The sequence below is a fragment of the Myotis brandtii genome, unplaced genomic scaffold (genome assembly GCF_000412655.1).
Source record: "Myotis brandtii unplaced genomic scaffold, ASM41265v1 scaffold123, whole genome shotgun sequence".
Lineage (NCBI taxonomy): Eukaryota > Metazoa > Chordata > Mammalia > Chiroptera > Vespertilionidae > Myotis > Myotis brandtii.
The window spans coordinates 7,968,437-7,987,420 of NW_005354291.1; the positions used below are offsets into that span (position 1 = coordinate 7,968,437).

General features: G+C 35.8%; 1 protein-coding gene across 4 annotated transcripts in view; it reads left to right on the plus strand.

The window, feature by feature from the left end:
• LAMA2 (laminin, alpha 2) overlaps positions 1 to 18,984 on the plus strand; it is a 476,871-nt gene that overhangs the window by 105,579 nt on the left and 352,308 nt on the right. For all 4 annotated transcript variants that reach the window (XM_014533789.1, XM_005858976.2, XM_014533790.1 and 1 more), the window contains exons 2-3: positions 9,345 to 9,515; positions 15,949 to 16,061. In XM_014533789.1, coding sequence (XP_014389275.1) covers positions 9,345 to 9,515; positions 15,949 to 16,061 — 284 coding nt within the window. The remainder of the gene's footprint in view (positions 1 to 9,344; positions 9,516 to 15,948; positions 16,062 to 18,984) is intronic.

Here is an 18,984-nt window from a genome sequence, read left to right on the forward strand (position 1 = left end):
CTTCTTCTGATTGTGAATGGGATTGAAAAGATGGTTTTCTTTTGTAGTATCCAAGAACTTTTCACATTTGATTGAAGAAATGTGAATTTAATATTTTATTGCTACTGATATTGATAATTTATGAAAGCCAAAGAATGAGATAACTCACAAAAATGCACATATACTGTGCACATGTGTGTATATACCCGTACAATAGATTTATACTTATACATATATGTATAATATTTCTATAGATTATTTGCCAAATTTTATTTAAAAATGTTCTGGAGTGGCTCAGTGGTTGAGTGTCGCCCTATGAGCCAGGAGGTCATGGTTCGATTCCCTGTCAGGGCACATGCTCAGGTTGCTGGCTTGATCCCTGGTGTGGGGCGTGCATGTGGTAGCTGATCAATGATTCTCTCTCATCATTGATGTTTCTATCTCTCTCTCCCTCTCTCTTCTCTGAAATAAAAAAAATTATAAAGTTCCTGCATATAGAATGTTGAAAGAATCATATAATAAATGCCCATATACTTATCATCTGTATTTAAAAATTAACATCTGGCTGTATTTGTTTTATCAGACATATAAACATCTGTACATAACTGCCCATAAATCTATGTTAAACTTTGATCCATTGAAAACTTCATGCCTAAGCACTCCATCATGATATCATTAAGTAGAGTTCAATAATGGTTTTCCTTTCTTATGGTAAAATTTGCCTACAGTTAAATGCTCAAGTCCATACTAGGTGTAACATTTACTCATTGAGGGTAACATTCAAGTTTTAAAAATGAATATATTTGTATTATATGAACTCCTATTGAAATATTGTACCATCCTAGAAATTTTCTTTATGCCTCTTCTTAATCTCTACCCTTAAATCAACTATTCCCCCCCCTATTATTTTTCCCAATGGATCATGTTTGCCTGTTCTAAAAGTTATATAAATGAATAATAGAATATGCATTCATTTTTTTAAAACATTTCTTATTTAGCATCACACTTTTAGGAGTCATCTTATTGTTGCATGTATCAGTAGTTTGATTCATTTTAGTGTTCAGTAGTATTCCATTGTATGAGTACATCATAGTTTCTGTATCAGTTCTTCCAACGAAGGAAACCTAGGCTATTTCCAGATTTGACTATTATGAGAAAAGTTTCTATGAATATTTTTTGTATAGGTCTCTTCATGGACATGTACTGTCATTTCTGTTGGGTAGTTACCTTAGAATGGGATTTTGGGGTCCTGAGGTAGGTCTCAGTTTAAATTTATCTAAAAACGCCTGTTTTCTAAAGTGGTTATATTAATTTACACACTTAAGAACAATGAAGTAGAGTTTTATTTGCTCCACAAACTCTTAAGCATTGATGTTGTCACTCTTTTCAATATTGTACCACTTAATCTAAACCATAAGAACCTTGTAAATATATAGGTAAATATATATGATATCTCCACCATCCTTTCCTTTGTTACAATTGCCGTATGTATTAAATCAGAATACATTGCTCCCACCACCAAAGCGATGTTATACATATTTTTTGTTAAACATTAATATGTATTTAGAGAACTTAGAAGAAAAGTTGATTGATTTATATTCATGGTTATTTACACATCCGTTAACTCCAATTTTCTACTAATCACATGCAGTACTTTTTTTGTAGTTTGTAGTCCTCTGTTGAGATTTCCTATTTGTCTTTTTATTATAAATATATTTTGAGTTATCCTAGATCATAGTTATAAAAGCTGCTTAAAATATTTCTGTGCTAGTTCCAAAATCTGGGTTATATTAATGTTGGTCTCTATTCACTGCCTCTCTCCTAAATATGGGTGGCATTTTATTGTTTCTTTTGTATGTATAGTATTTTTTTCTATTGCATTATGGATGTTGTGAATGATATATTGTAGAAACTTGGGATTCTGTTATGTTCTTCTGAAAAATAGTTACCTATCTTTCATTTTTGTGTTACATCAGTTGATTAACTTATCTGAATTCCAACTCCAAACTATTGTCTTTCCTGTGGAATACAATAACCATGATCTCTGTTTTATCACCAACTTGGGTACTTGGAATCTGTCTAGGCGCAGCGGTTCTCAACCTGTGGGTCGCGACCTCTTTGGCGGTCGAATGACCCTTTCACAGGGATCACCTAAGACCATCCTGCATATCAGATATTTACATTATGATTCATAACAGTAGCAACATTACAGTTATGAAGTAGCAATGAAAATAATTTTATGGTTGGGTCACAACATGAGGAACTGTATTTAAAGGGCCAGAAGGTTGAGAACCACTGGCCTAGGGCATATGTAGGTCTGGCATCAGTGAGGGATTTGGGAAGAGTTTGTACATATATTTTGAGGCTCTCTTTCTGTGGCTTGGTTTCTCCCAGTATTGTTTCCTCACTTTATAGCAGCTGTGGTTGCTCTTAGTTCTGTATTCTGGTTCTTCAAGACAGTTTTTTTTAAAAAAAACTAAAACTGTGGTATTCTATTTGAGTTTTTAGCCACTTTGCATGATGCAGTCTGGAGCACTTCCAATATCTTCATTCTTCTAAGCATACACATCCCTTCTGGCTTATCTTCTTTGAGTTGGTCTCCAATGTCTTCAGATATTTGGGGTTTTAACAAATATATTTTGTTAATATTTTATAGCTGTTATCAGTGAGAGGCTTGGTTCAATAAAAGCTACTCCACAATTATTAAAAGTAGAACCTTCACATGCAGGTTTAAAAATGCTCCTGTCATTTGTCAGATTTGTGGGGTTTTGAAAATGCAGATCATTGTAATCACGAAAACTTGTATAAATATACTACAGTATTTGAGCAAGCTTATCTATGTAATAAAAGCCTAAACGACCGTTATGGCGGAAGGACCAGAACGACCGGTTGCTATGATGCGCACTGACCACCAGGGGCCAGATGCTCAACGCAGAAGCTGCCCCCTGGTGGTCAGTGCGCTCTCACAGGGGGAGTGCCACTCAGCCAGAAGCTGGGCTCACGAGCAGTAAGAGCAGCGAGCAGGTGGGTGGTAAGGAGCAAGGGCTCCTGGACTGCGAGAGGGTGCAGGCTGGGCTAAGGAATGCCCTCTGCCTCGTGCATGAATTTCATTTATAGAATAAAGACATCCAAATAAAAACAATAAAAATGGGTGAATTTTCTAATTGTTTTCCATATTGTAGCAAAATTTTCATTTTTTACATTATATAGACAGCCTTTTTGTAGATTGTCTATTTACTAAATATATACATATCACAGAAACAAATATATTATTATCTACATGGTGTACATATTTTGATCTTTAATAAAAATGTATAACATGGAAAATAAATATTATTTATGTTTTCTTCAGACTTTGTTCTTTAAGCCACAAATCCAACAGTTTATTTAGTCAAGGTACTATTCAGGGGGAAACAAGTCAATTATAATTGTATGGATAATGATGACTGACTTTTATGTCATTATCATTACATGACCTCAAGTTGAATTAAGAGGCTGTAAATCAATACTCTATAAAGGTTCGCCAGCTATTTGTAGCTCTTTTACACTTGTAATGTTTTTATAATCTTAACCAAATAACCCATATTGCATATGGCAATAAATATTGCTCTGCTGCTTTTGAAAGGGATTAAATAGGCACAGCCTAATAGATCTAACATATAATGAAAATGGGCTGCAATCAATAATATACCCTGCTGAAGAGTCAATAAAAATTCAGATATTGACTAACTCTTCAAATTGGTCATTAACACCTAATTGGGGACCTTCCCTGACCAATACATGTTACTGATTTTTAAAAATAAACAGCAAAATAGCTGATGAAATTTCAATAGGCAACTGTTTTCTGATCACCAAGCAAGGCAATTAAATTAAGAAAAGGTTATTTTTAAATACATGATCAATAAGCATAACAGAAACAAATCAATGGAAAGACCCCAAAAAGTAAATATCAGTAATGTTTTTAGTTTATGAGTAAAGAACTCAATAAAGCAACAAAGGGATGGGGAGTGAGTATTTCTTTTATGAAATATTTAAACTGGTAAGCTTCACTGAGGACTAAGTTTTGGCACCTCTTCATGCCTACTAAGAATAAACCTGAGTTAAAAAGCAGAGCTCAGATTTTAGTTGTCAATCTAATTCATAACTTTATGCATTTTGTTTATCTTCTCTGAGTTGCGCTTTCTTCATTTGTAAAATGGGAGTAATAAAACCTGCCCCGTGGGGTTACTTTGGGATTACACCATATTATTTAATGAATAAGAAATAGCTTTGAATCAATGTTACTTCCATACCTGTAATTCTTTTATAACTCTGTCACCTTGCTCACATTTTATTTATTTAGTTCTGTGGGGATATCAGGATGTCAATCAACTCTATATTTGTGGAACATACAATATAAAATAAGATAATTTTCACCAGCCATTTATTTCCTCCTTTTTGTCCCCTCCCATGATTACTCAGATCTAAGGAAGTACAGGCTTGTTCAATTCACATCAGAGCCAACAGGCCTGCATCAAAGCAGGGCACAGAGGCTCTTACCCACACCTACAAAACAGAACCCAAGGTCAGGGCCAAGGTCAGGACTAGTCAGAGGTGAGCGGGGAGACAAAGATCATAGAGCAAAACTGACAATGTCCTGGCACAGGGTGAGAGATGTTGGCTCCTGCCTGAAACAGTGTTTGTGTAAGGAAGTTTGCTTTGTTTGAAGAGGCTGAACTACCTACACTGATTCCACATGCCAGCAAGACATGAGCTAAAGTTTTGGCCTTTTAAAAACAGGATTCCCAGCATATATCTTTCTTCTCACTACCTATGTCTTTTTACACTACATATTAAAATTTTATAAACCTAGAATAAATCCCAGTAACACAAATTACTAACATTATATATACATAATGGTGTATATATATATATATACATACCATTATGTATACTCTGTATAATCATATGTATCTATATCTATATCCATCTCTATCTCTCTATCTCCATATAGATGTATATCTATAGTATGTGAATATATATATATATTGTATATATATATTTACACTCACCTAATCTAAGAGGCAAGAACAATTACAAATTCAAGTACTCTGTCACTCAACAGGCATGTATGATCTCAGAATAAAGTCTATACTCATATGCTATCCCCTTTCCCTGGTATGTTTGCTTTTTTGTTTTCCCATTTCTCTGACAAATAAACTTCTATTTTTCTTCTTCAAGTTTCAGCTCAAGATCCAATAAGCCTGTCTTAATGATATTTTTATTCCCAAATCTTTTATGGTATCTGGCATAGTATATGTTCAACACATATTTGATGAATAATTGTACAGTTAAATGCAAAATTGTGATATATTATAAAAGAGAAAGACATATAGACAAACCTTATTTATTTAATCATATGTCATTTCCCAGCCTAGAGAATAAAATATCTGAGGTAGAGAGATATGTTATATATCACTCTGGGAACGATCAAATTATTTTTAAATTTATCACCTGACAAACTTTATACAATTGAAGTTGTTTCCAATAGCCTTGTATACACAGATAAAACTTTTTTTTTAAAAGCTAAATAATCTTTGTGTATTCTGTACCTTTAAAATCTTTCTTTTTTATATTTTATTGATTTTTTTACAGAGAGGAAGGGAGAGGGATAGAGAGTTAGAAACATCGATGATAGAGAAACATCGATCAGCTGCCTCCTGCACACCCCCCACTGGGGATGTGCCCGCAACCAAGGTACATGCCCTTGACCGGAATTGAACCTGGGACCCTTGAGTCCACAGGCCGACGCTCTATCCACTGAGCCAAACCGGTTAGGGCATTCTGTACCTTTATAAACACTCTACATTTCCTCATAAAATAAACAATAACAGTTTCATGAATGGCTAATATTTTCCTGACAATAATTATATTAGCTGACATATCACATCAACAGACTGTCTCATTGAAATGGGGTTGGAGCATAAAGATGATCTGGGGGCCTGGAGAGACAAATTTATCAGGAAGAATGAATTGTATAGTGACTGCATTTAAGTAAAAAAAAGTAAGTTCTGAACTCCTGGAAAACAAAGAAAAATTGGAAATCTCAAGTAACATTTAGCTGGAGAAAAGTAAAAGTCAGGAGGGCTGTTGGGATGGGGTGGGGGATGAGAGGGATTTTAGAGACCTGTGAGTATGGGGAGATCAAAGAAGAGAGAGAAGATTACTGGGAAGCTGCTTTTTGGGAGACCCTAAGAAGGACTGGGATGAGAACTGAGGTGTTGCCTGGTCATATGAATTCACTTACCTCTCTAAAAGTTTTGAAAGTGATTGCAATAGAGATTCTAATAATTAGTTATAACTAATAATAATAACTAATAATTAATAATTAGTTAAAATAATTTTTATTTGCTGTACTATTTTTTAATCCTCACCCAAAGATACGTTTTTCTTGATTTGAGAGAAAGAGGGAAAAGTGAAAGAGAGAGAGAGAGAGAGAGAAGCATCGATGTAAAAGAGAAACATTAATCAGTTGCCTCCCAACAGGAGATAGAATCTGCAACCTAGGTATGTGCTCTGATCGGAAATCGAACCTGCAACATTTTTGGCGTAAGGGACAATGCTCCTGGCCAGGGCTATTTGCTATACTATTGTTTCTTTCAATGAAATTCTAAGGGTAGCCATGACCACAAAGTGGCATAGATATACATCTGTTTCATATGGTAGAAACCATGTAGTGTAATGATTCAGAAGATAGACTCTGGAGCCAGATTACTTGGGCTTAAATCATAGCTCTGCTGCTTGCTAGTTGTCATCTTGGCAAGCTGCTGAACTTTTTAACAAAATAGCAGTTATAGTAGTGTGTATCTCATATATGCATTGTGTCTAGCAAATTAGTTCGTGCAGATGTAGAGTGTTAGAACAGTCCCTGACAGAATAGTGTCTGGAACTTTATAAACATTCATTAATGCTGGATACTGTTACTGTTATTGTTATTTTTTAAAATATATTTTTATTTATTTCAGAGATGAAAGGAAAGGGAGAGATAGAAACATCAATGATGAGAAGAGAGAGAACATTGATTGGCTGCCTCCTGAATGCCCCAGCTGTAGATCCAGCATGAACCCAACCATGTGCCCTGATGGAATCGATCCATGTCCTCTTGGTTCATAGGTTGACACTCAACCACTGAGCCATACTGGCTGATCATTATTGTTATTTTTAATATGATTATTATTCAGAAGATGCAGAAAAACATTTATGAGGCCAGTATTTATAATTCATTTATTTTATAAATATACTAGAGGCCTTGTGCACAAGATTTGTGCACTCGAGGGGGTCCCTCAGCCCGGCTTGTTCTTTCTCGCAGTCTGGAAGCCCTCAGGAGATGTCTGACTGACAGCGTAGCACAGTCGGACATCCTTAGCACTGCCACAAACGCAGGAGAGGCTCCCGCCACTGCTGCTGCACTGAGAGGTGCTCTCCCTGTGGGAGCACACTGACCAACAGGGGGCAGCTCCTGCGTTGAGCGTCTGACCCTGGTAGTCAGAGTGCATCATAGCAACAGGTCGTTCTGCTTTCGGTCGATTTGCATATTACCCTTTTATTATATAGGATTGAGTGGTTACTCTGTACCCAGCATGTGCTAAGTTTTGAAGATAACATAGAAAACACTTTATGAATTCAAAACTCTAGGTTTCTCAGTAAAACATCAGGACATGAGATTTAGTCAGTAAGGGCTCTTTTGTCAGAGGTTGAACTGATATGGACCTACTTGGCACGTGTAGAGAACAGAAACTTCCTAAAGGGTTAGCATGTTCCTTACATAACTTGGGTCAAATGATCTGTACTCTCAAATGCTCCAAGATGAGTCTTTCAGTTAAAGAGTGATTTATGATGAGTGACTTTACTATTGAAAAGAGGTCTGTCAAATACAAATACTAGACATGTAGGAAGCAGAATTGACAGTAATTCACAGAAAATAAAGGGCCTGAGTCGGCTTCTCATATGGAATGAAAGGCCTCCCAGCCCTGAACTGAAATGGGGCTCTGAGGTGGTTTCTAAGGAAGCCAAACACTTTCATTTTATCTAAAAATGATTTCTGGTGTAATCATGGACGACGATGATTGCTTGTTTCTGGTAAGATATTGCTGTATAATAATGCTATGTAGTACAGAGGCAGTAAAGAATGGTTTTCCAAAATCTTTAATCATTCTCTATTTCCCCCAGTCTGGATATAAAGAAGTTACAGTAACCATTTACATTAAATGATAATTGGAGCATAAAAATTGACCATGAAAAACAGATGCATAGTTGTATAAAATCTTTACATGTGGTTACAGTTTACTATTAGATCAGCACTTTCAACCATTTTCATCTCATGACACACATTAACTCATTACTAAGATTCTGCAGCATACCAAAAATATGTATTTTTTGTTCTGATCTGACAAAAATAATAGGCATAGGAGGAGAGATCAACCAAAGGACTTGTATGCATGCATATAAGCCTAGCCAATGGCCACAGACACCAGGGGGGTGAGGGCATGAGTGGGGGAGGGGGTGCAGGGGCAATGGGGAGATAAGGACACATATGTAATACCTTAATGAATAAGGAAAAAAACATTAAAAATAAATAAATAGGCATAATTTTGATTGATTTACAAAATAATAATAATAGCAATTACCTTCTCTTTTTGCTCAACGTGGCTTTTTAAAAAATTAGGTGCCTATACTTGTAATAAGGATTTCTGGTGCCAAGAATTATCCAATCAGACAGAAACTTATTATGCAACATGACCAATATGATGCAACTCTATTACATGACCTATATATTTGTGGTTCTACACAGGGTATTCACATCAAATGGCTACTGTTGTGTTGGCTGTTGTCATTGTATATATGTGTGTGTGTGTGTGTGTGTGTGTGTGTGTGCATTTTACAATCTAAGGGAAAAGAGGTCAGTGTCCCTAACTAAATAGTCAGGCAATTCATGCTTTAAAAATTCTTGTGGCACACTATGAAAATCGCTATACTAGATAATAGCTTAAATGGAAGATGGATTATTCAATGAGATTTTTGCCAATAATAGGAACAAAAGCTTTTTAAAGAGTGTGTGTTAGAGGCAGTACTTTCTAATTAAGTATTAGAGGTTAATAAATTAAGAAGATTGCTTTAAATTCCATATTAAAGATGCACAAAGAAAAATGTTCATTTGAAAACACATGTTATTTGTATTGTACTTAAGTCAGGTATTTATCACTGATAATTTCTTTTTGATTGATTTCTATCTGAAAAATGTCCTATCTTCATTTTATTTTAAAATGCAGCAAAACCATATCATATTGTTTCTGGTCCACACACCTTCATTTGTCCATCTCTTTCAGGTTTATTTCCTGCCGTCTTGAATCTTGCGTCTAATGCCTACATCACCACAAATGCAACATGTGGAGAAAAAGGACCTGAAATGTATTGCAAATTGGTAGAGCATGTGCCTGGGCAGCCCGTCAGGGACCCCCAGTGTCGAATCTGCAATCAAAACAGCAGCAATCCAAATCGTACGTATTTTAACGTTGCATTTGGCAATGGGCAGTATCTATAATTGAGAGATTTTGAGGAGAAGTTTAAAAGTTAAAGGGCTTGTGGTCTCCCAAATTTCTAGAACTTCCTTTCCACTGTCAGCTTTTTCATAGCCTTTCTCCATCACTTGACAAACATTTGATTTCCTTAGCTGAACCAGGAACAGTGCTTGACCAGGGTTTTCTAGCTGAAGACCTGTGGCAGGCATTAGGTTTACCACCTCCAAAATCATATCCAAGGATGTGGTTGCTAATTTAGACTTTAGTCATTCATTGGTCACTTATGTGCTGTGGTGGGAATCCAATAGGATTAAGGTGTGATCCCTGGCTTCAACGAATGAAGACATGGGCAAAAGCGGACCATTACTAGATAGTGTGGTAGATACAAATGAAAGAATGAGCATAGGGCCCTGAGGGAGAGAGGGATAGTCACAAATTCAGTCTTGGTGTAAATGAAGGCTTGTCAGATAAAGTGATATCTAAGCTGAGATCCAAGATTGGGCTGAGCAGGTAAAAGGGAGAGAGAGGGAAGAGAAGAAGGAATGCCAGGAAGATCAATCAGAGTAAGGCAGAAAACCTCACTTGCTCTGGGAACTGCAAGTAGTTAGGAATGTCTAGAACTGAGAGTGTTAGAGGGCAGAGAAGAGATGAGTCTGGTGCAGCGGCAGGAAGCAGATAATGAAGGTGAAGTGTGTTGTAAGGACAGGTGCCATGCAAAGCCACCTGAGTGGCCTCTAGGAACAGCTCTGATATCTCAGACTCATTCATGTATTTATTCGGCCAGCATCTGAACACCTGCCATTAGCGATACATTTTACTGAAACATAATATTAAGTCATACATAGCCCTTGATTTAAGAGGTTTCGAGGAGAACAGAGGGGAAATGGAAAAGTAAATCAAGTGTTAAGGGAGCATCTAGAGCAGTGTGGTTCTCAACCTTCCTAATGCCGCGACCCTTTAATACAGTTCCTCATGTTGTGGTGACCCCCGACCATAAAATTTTTTTTGTTGCTACTTCATAACTGTAATTTTGCTACTGTTATGAATCGTAATGTAAATATCTGATATGCTATATGTGTTTTCCGATGGTCGTGACCCACAGGTTGAGAACCGCTGATCTAGAGATTCCTGGGAGAAAGTGACCCGTGTACTGAAAAACTAAAGTTAGTAAGATGAAAAAGAGAAACGTTTTATAAAAGAAAAAGCAAACATAAATCTTGCAGCTATAAAAGAGCATGATATAGTCAGAGAACTGTAAGTAATTTAGTTTAAAGAGTAAAGCATTTTTTATGGAGAAGGGGAAAATGGTGTGAGATGAAGGCTGATTTAGAAATGTGCATTGGGAAATCATTAAATATATATATTGGGGAGGTTAATAAAGTGAATACTTAATGTCAATGAGGTGAGTTATAATGGGATTAAACTTCACAGTTATATTACTTTTAAATTTGCTTAGTGTTCCTTCTCTTTTTGTTTTAAGTTGTAAAACTTATAAAATGAAAAAAGCTTTCTCTCACAACTTACATTTTTATATCAAAAGAAAGTTGGGAGGCATTGAGCATTCTTTCTTGCAGCTGGTTAAAAGAAGGAATGCTAGTCCCCTGTCTGTTACTAATTTAGAGATGCTAAAAACAGTATATCTGGAAAATTGGGACTTTTGTGATTACAATTGCTGGTCTTATACTAGTATTAGTATATGAAGGAATGTTAAAAAAATAGTAAAGAAACCAAAGATGGCAACCACCAGAACCTTCCTTGCTTTTTAATGACTCTGGTTCTGTTCTGTGGTGTAGACTGTTATGGGAGGGTGCAGGGTGGAAGTGATGGAACACACCCCATCTGCTTGCTATTCCTGTATAGCATGATGAGAGCAAAGGATCTAACTTGAGCCATGGAAAAACATCAAAAGCAAGAAAATTGAAGAAAGGACCAAAAAAACAAATCAACTGATGGACTATTAGCTTTAGGTTCATTAGGGAAAATGATGAAGGTGGGGAGAAACTGCCATGAGTTTAGGAACTGGTGGCCTTGATGATTTCATAAATAATGTGAGAAAGCCTGGAGGCATGGAAATGTTTTGGGGGGAATGGTGGGATGGTGTTGGGAGTATATAAATGTGTGTTTAGGAGGGGCTAGGAAGAGAGGAAGGGTTAGAGTTATAGTATGTAAAATAATGTGTGTGTCTGTATGGATGCATATATATGTGTGTATATGTGTGTGTCTGTATGTATGTATTGAAATATAAATCCACATACAGGGTGGGGTAAAAGTAGGTTTATAGTTGTGAGAATGCAAAACAGAGTTTATTCTTGTATTATTTATTGATTACTGTATTATTTTCCATATGAATAACTGTATTTATAGTTCCTGCCTAAAAGTATAATGCTAGGGTAAATAAGGCTTAGCTAAAGAAAGCAATTAGACAAATGTTCAAAACAGTAAACTCAGGACTATGTCTGTGGCACATATTATAAATGACGTGGATTTTGAGAAGGAAAGCATCAGTGAGAACTGAAGGAACAAGAGAAAGTTCTAAGAAGGTGGTTAGACTTAAAAGCTGAATGACTTGCTATACGAGAGAAAGGCATTCCAGAAAAGGAGGAAGAGAAGGAAATGTTGTCAATCATAAGAGACAGGTTATAAGAAGAGTGCAAAGATGAGGCTGGAGGAAAAACTGAGTGGAAACTTGGTTGAAAAATGAATGAGATGCATTCACTAAATTTAGTCCAAGAGCAACTTTTACTTCCCTCTTCAAGTTCCAGATTCAAGGTCTCTTTGTCTCAATGGAAGGCATCCATAGTTAGGCAATCTACTCCATATTTTCACATTGGGACAAAGAAGCAAATAAACTGCTTCAGTAAAGCAGGTACAGATGAGGTATGTTTTGTATTTTCCATTTTAATTGATTTGTAGTGCTTTTTAAACTTATCACAGTCTAGATTTACTTTGTGCAATTAATTTTAAATTCCTAGCTTCATTACATTTTAAAATCCTGTTTTAGAAGTGGACATTTAGAAAGAATACCCCACCAGAATAAAAATCTAGCAATAACTCACATGAATATATTTTAGTAAAAGTTGTAGCAACAGATGATAAAATTTCACAAATTCAGTGAACAGCTAGAATAAATCTGGAAGCCTATACTTAATCACCATACAAAGGAGAGGAAACTTGAACTTTCTACTATTAATAGATTGTGTTTCCCAATTAAAAAGAAAGATTGGAAAGGTTTACTTTATTAACAATTTCCTCACCAAATTTTAGATGCTGTTAGCTTTGGATTGACTTGTGTAGCTATTCCTGTTAAGAATATTATGTTTCCATCTCTTTTAAAGAAGGGAAGTATGCCAACAATTAATCGGTTTTTGCAAATAAATTATGATTAAACTTTCATAATGGGGATTATGGTTAATTATTAATTCAACCCCCAGACTTCCTTTTTTTTGGTGAATAAGTCGCATATCAATTTGACCTGAAGTGGAAGATATCAAAATTTCCAATTAGACAGCTCCTCTCACAATTACTTAAAAGCCATGAATTTGATTTGGAAATGTGGTTTTGTGTGGGTGTTTTTCTATCACACATTAAACCCACAGTCTGTAAAGAAGATTCAAGAGGATGTTGAGGAAATGTTTGTTGTGTTATTTATTTTTCTTTAGAAATGCCAGTAATAATTCATTTATGAATTCTGATTCCTATGGGCCAATTACATCACCCACTCACACCACCAAGGGCATTTATTTGCTATTTAGTTATGCTCTGGTATTTGTTGTCATAATAAAGAACTGACACCTTCTTTAGCTTCAGCAGAACAAGTTAACTAGCGTTAATTATTCAGTATATATAGCAAATTTAATTTTCATTAATGAGATTGGATGCCTCATCTCAGTGGATTGCTAATGTAAAAAGACCTGATACAAAGTCCATATAGCTATTTAGTTGAATTAAATAATTTACCAATAAAAATTAATTATTTTTGTCCTGCCCTATAACTCATATTAACAAAAGTAACTCAAATACATAAGTCTTGGTTTTCAGTTAAACAGGTTTTAGCAGATTACATTAATAAAATTATTATGTAATAAAAGTGTTCATAATCTGAAAATGCATATTTACTGAATATTCAGTTTTTAATATTTCTTTCTTTTGAAGATAATTTTACTATTACACTTCTATTGCATTGAGGACTTCATTTGGCTTGATTTTTATGTTAAAATATTTTGTTAAATGCAATTTGTCTCCAATTAAAATTCAGAAGAGTGTACATTTTGAACAGCTATATAATTAATTTTATATATATGCATAGTAATGTTTATATCAATAGTTGTCATTTTTCTCAGGTAACCCTGTAAGTTGAGAGTTCCCATCCAAGATATTTTTACTAGTCAATGGCAAAATGAGGAAATGAGAACAAAATTCTAAATTTTTCATGAAAAAAAAGGAATACCTTAAAAACTATCCTTTATTTTGATATTATGGTTTTAAAAAAATCTTTTGTTGCTTTTAAATGTCCTTTATTTTATGAAACAATAGTGGTGTTATATTAAATGATAGTAAAGTGGACAAGATCTTTTGTTGCTTTTGAAAAATAAAGAGCTTGAACTCCTGTGCCAATTCCACAAATCTTTCTCTCACACATTTTTTAATTCTTTTTTCCCCCTGAAAATTAAGAATGTGGGAGGCACTGCTATGAGTGGGTTTTTGTTATTCCTACTGCAGGTATGACACACAGAGTTTAGGTGACTTGTTCATGGCCAGTTAAGTACAGAATGGTGGAACCAGGTGGACTGTCTCACTTCTTATTCTCCAGCTCTTCATATGCCAACCTGGGTGCTTTTTCATCACGTTGTCATTGGAGCACCTGGTGGGATTACTGTAGGCACACCCAGAGTCCAAGGTTGTTCCTCATAGTGATACGGTTTGTTCCTTTTATGAAGTCTTTCTTGAATTTACCAAAAAAAAAAAAAAACCCCCAAATGTGTTCTGATCTAAAAGGTTATTGTTAGGCCATTCATTTGAAACATCTTCGCAGAGAATTAGTGTCATAAAAGTTCTCAAGGCTGAAACCCAAGGCATCTTTCATTCATAAAGAACAGAAGAGCAGCAAGGAAGCTAACCCCCAGTTCATTTACGTTTCTATGGGAAAATAGGCTGACTTCTAAGGGAGAGATTGGGACGTTAAGTACCTTTAATTAAGCCCTGCAGATAGAAACAGGAACATCCCACAATCTCCACTCCTGCCAGTCTGACCTGTGCACAAGCTGGGCCTCTTTAGAGGAGGAGAAAAGGAACAGACCTTGTGGGAAATAAGAGGCCCACAGTTCAGACAAGGACCGATGATGGAGAACCCAAATGGAAGGAGGGCTTTGGCCGCCCAGAGGCAATGGTGGCTGTGGTAAGATGCGGAGCTCAGTGGGAGGAGATGAGGAATCTGTAAGGAGGAGGGACGAGTTCAGACAAGGACCAATGATGGAGAACCCAAATGGAAGGAGGGCTTTGGCAGCCAAGGCAATGGCGGCTGTGGTAAGATGCAGAGCTCAGTGGGAGGAGATGAGGAATCTGTAAGGAGGAGGGACTTGTCAGAGCAGACTGTGGGTAAGGGACAATCAATGATTGTCCACACCTTTGATTCATTGTCTATCCTCAGTCTCCCTTTTATTCTCACAATAGATCCTGTCCTCATATATCTGAGTAAAGGCCAGGGAAATCCGTGGTTTGTTGGCAGGATGTAGTTTCGTGTGCAGTCCGCTTCCTGCTTGCTTTTATTGTGTGCACTTCTCCACTGAGTTGGAATCATGGGGACAGGCCAAAGCTGCCTGGGAGGTTTGGAGGATCTTTCATTATACTCTTAAATAGTAGTGGAAAGTTGGCAAGTGAAGAACCGCATAATATGGATTTGACAGCCTTTTATATTAAAACCAGACACATATTGGATTGCACGAGTCTCAGTAATGAATGTGTCAGAAGGACAAATCTTCAAGTACCTTTAAGCCACTGTTCAGAATTTTGTGTTTCTGTTAACAAAGTTGATGGCATACTAGAGCCACTTCAAACAGTGGAGGTTTTGTTTCTTTGAAGGACTGACACATCAATTAGATTTCAATATTATATGTTTACACTTAACTTCTGTAGTTATTATTAAATTTGCCCATTTGAATTGATGGCCAGCTTCTTATTTTATAGCCTCAGAATGTAGCCATTTCACACTGCTTTGTAGAGTGCTATGAAAAAGTTGATGGTAAATAAATTCTGTTGAAGATATATGAATCTTTCTCTCTTTATATCATTTTAATGTTTGATAGTCACATGAGGATGTTTGAACTTAGTTTTTACTTTTTTCTTTAAAGAAAGAGCTATACATTTTTTATATGATCTTTTCTCCTCCTTTCACACGCTGCTGCTGATTCAATAGAGAGACACCCAATTACAAATGCTATTGATGGAAAGAACACTTGGTGGCAGAGTCCCAGTATTAAGAATGGAATTGAATACCATTATGTGACCATTACACTGGATTTACAACAGGTACAGTGCCTCCTTTTTTTTAAAAAATTCCCTATGCTGTACTCTACATCCCCATGACTATTTTCAACTAATAATTTGTGCTTCTTAATCCCCTCACCTTTTTTCCTAAACTAGGTGTAGTGCTTCTTCTTCGTCTTCTTTTTCTTAATCATTTTCCACTTTGAAACTGTATCTTGGATTTGCTTTTAGGGTTATAGTAGTTCTTTGGTGAGGAAATACTCTTTTTTATCATCCTCCATTATTGTCTTGACATACTGAACAAAGCGGCCTATTCATTTAGTATGTTGTTGTTTTAAAATTTGGGCATGTTTTTCTAAAGCACAACTAAAATGAATTCACAGAAAGAGTTTAGTACTGAATAAAGAGCTGATTCTGTTCTGACTAATGAGAATTAATGATGAAAATATGGATCAACAACATTTTACAGCAGTGTCAAGATGACTGCCGTGGAAGATGATTCTTGAAATCAGGAAATAAATTAGAGAACTGTTTATTTAAAAACAGAAATAGCAATACAAAGAAAGAGATCTATTCAAAATCTGTGGGGAAAAGATCTGTTAACATTTTCATATCATGCAAATTCTGTTATGGAAAGTCTGAACAGCACAGCCTAAAATAGATGGCATGTGGGCAGTGTTTCACAACTATCCGATGGCTTCCACACATAAATCACAGCTGCATTTCATTATGTAGGTGTGATATTGTGTATTCTCCCATTTTATTCTTCCAGTGGTCAACTGTGGCTGCCGAGAGGGACGAATTAAACCACTTAGATATTGGAAATACCAGAATACAGCAAAAATATATTAATTTCAATGAGTGGCAATATTCTTTAGTAGAGAATCTTTAAATAAAAGGTGAATGGCTCCAAACAATGAGATTTAGTTTGGTAGCTCCCACTATGAGTTTCAGTTTATTCTTTAAACTTGCAAATGTTGATTGTATAATTTTCAAATTGAGGTAACAGGTTATAATAAAACTGTACAGAAAAAAAAGATCATAACATCCTTATTAGCCAGATTGTGTCTAAATATTAAAAGTAATATATTCCCTGTCAAAATACCTCAGTTTTGTTTATTTCTACAAATATTTTAAAGTGTTTTTTCAGCCAAGTTTGCTGTCAGAAGGCCGTGTAGATTAATCTCAAATTGGCTGAAACAATGAAGAAGCGTTGGCCTTGTAATGTAGTGCAACCAAGGAAATCAGGCTCAAATACTAATGAGCAGTTCCTCTCTGCATTGGGTCATTATGATTATATTAATTTAATAAGTCAAGTTAGGAAACAAAGATAAATAATCTTCAAGATACAGAGTAAATATTTAATTTAGCTTTCTGTCTTCATACTGTTTACTATTTCTGTGCTAAAATCTTGCAATATGGGATGGAATATGTCATTTTCTCCATCATACTATTTAAATTTTTCATTTTTGCTTTATCATCATCCTCACTGCCACTTATCTTAATGAATTCATTTCAGTGATCAGCTTTTCCATCATCAATATTGAGTATAATTTGTTAATAAAAATAAAATAGAAAAATCAAGAAGTAAAGTAAGAAAGTAAAAATATTTTCCTGTGATGTTAGAATATATTCAAGAAAATGAAACCATATAGATGTCACTCTAAGATTACAATTTGCTTAATTTTATGATAGTACACATAACTGAGATTTCACAGATCAATAGCATCCTGATGTCATGATTGACATACCTCCAAGTGGCCCTGTCACCTTTTTACATACCTATCTAGTTAAAGATACTGAGACACAGAGAAGATACCAACTAGATATGTGTCTTAGCCCGTTTGGGCTGCTGTAACAAAATACTACAGCCTGGTGGCTTATAAACAACAGAAATTGATGTCTCACTTCTGGAGGCTGGAAGTCTGAGACTTCTCTTTGAAGCCTCACATCACAGAAGGGTCTCTTTTTTAGGGTAATCCAAATTATGAGAGAGAGCTATGACTTCCTAACTTAATCACACCCCAAAGGCTCTACTTCCGGATACCATCACCTTGGGGATTAAAATGTCAGTATATGGCCCTAACCAGTTTGGCTCAGTGGCTAGAGCGTAGGCCTGCAGACAGAGAGGTCCCAGGTTCGATTCCGGTCAAGGGCATGCACCTTGGTTGTGGGCACATCCCCAGTAGGAGGTGTGCAGGAGGCAGCTGATCGATGTTTCTCTTTCATCGATGTTTCTAACTCTCTGTCCTTCTCCCTTCCTCTCTGTAAAATATTAATAAAATATATTAAAAAAATGTCAGTATATGAATTTTTGGGGGACATACATATTCAGATCTTAGTAGTGTATCACTCTATTTAGTAGTATGATATAGAGTAGCCTATATGTGTTTTTTTGGTAAGGGAACCTCATAGGGCTTACTAATTCATCCCTGAAATAATTCCCATTTCTTACACTGCCTTTTGATATGTCAGAAAGTTCTTTGTAAAAGCTGTGGGGTTGTTTTTTTTTTTGTTCACATCATTGCCTTCCCTGACAGTCAATAACAGTATTTTTCACCTTGTTTAAGACGAGACTCTGTTCCTCAGTGACACTTTATCTAAGATTATCTTTTCCTTCTCAACTCAAGTAGTATTTAATACTTTGGGCCACATTTTCACTTACGGTCAGACTTTCAGAGTACACTCTGGTTTATTTTTTAAATTATGGTAAAATCTACATAACAATTGCCATCTTAACAACCATTTATAGTTCAGTGAATTAATGCGTTCACATTGTTGTGCTACCTTCTTAACCTCCTGAACTCTTCTTAGCTTACCAAACTGAAACTGTACCCATTTAATAGTAACTGCCCATTCTCTCCCCTCCTCTCAGCCCCTGGACACCACCATTATACCTCTGTCTCTAGGAATTTGACTATTCTAGGCACCTCATCTAAGTAAAACCATACAATATTTGTCTTTT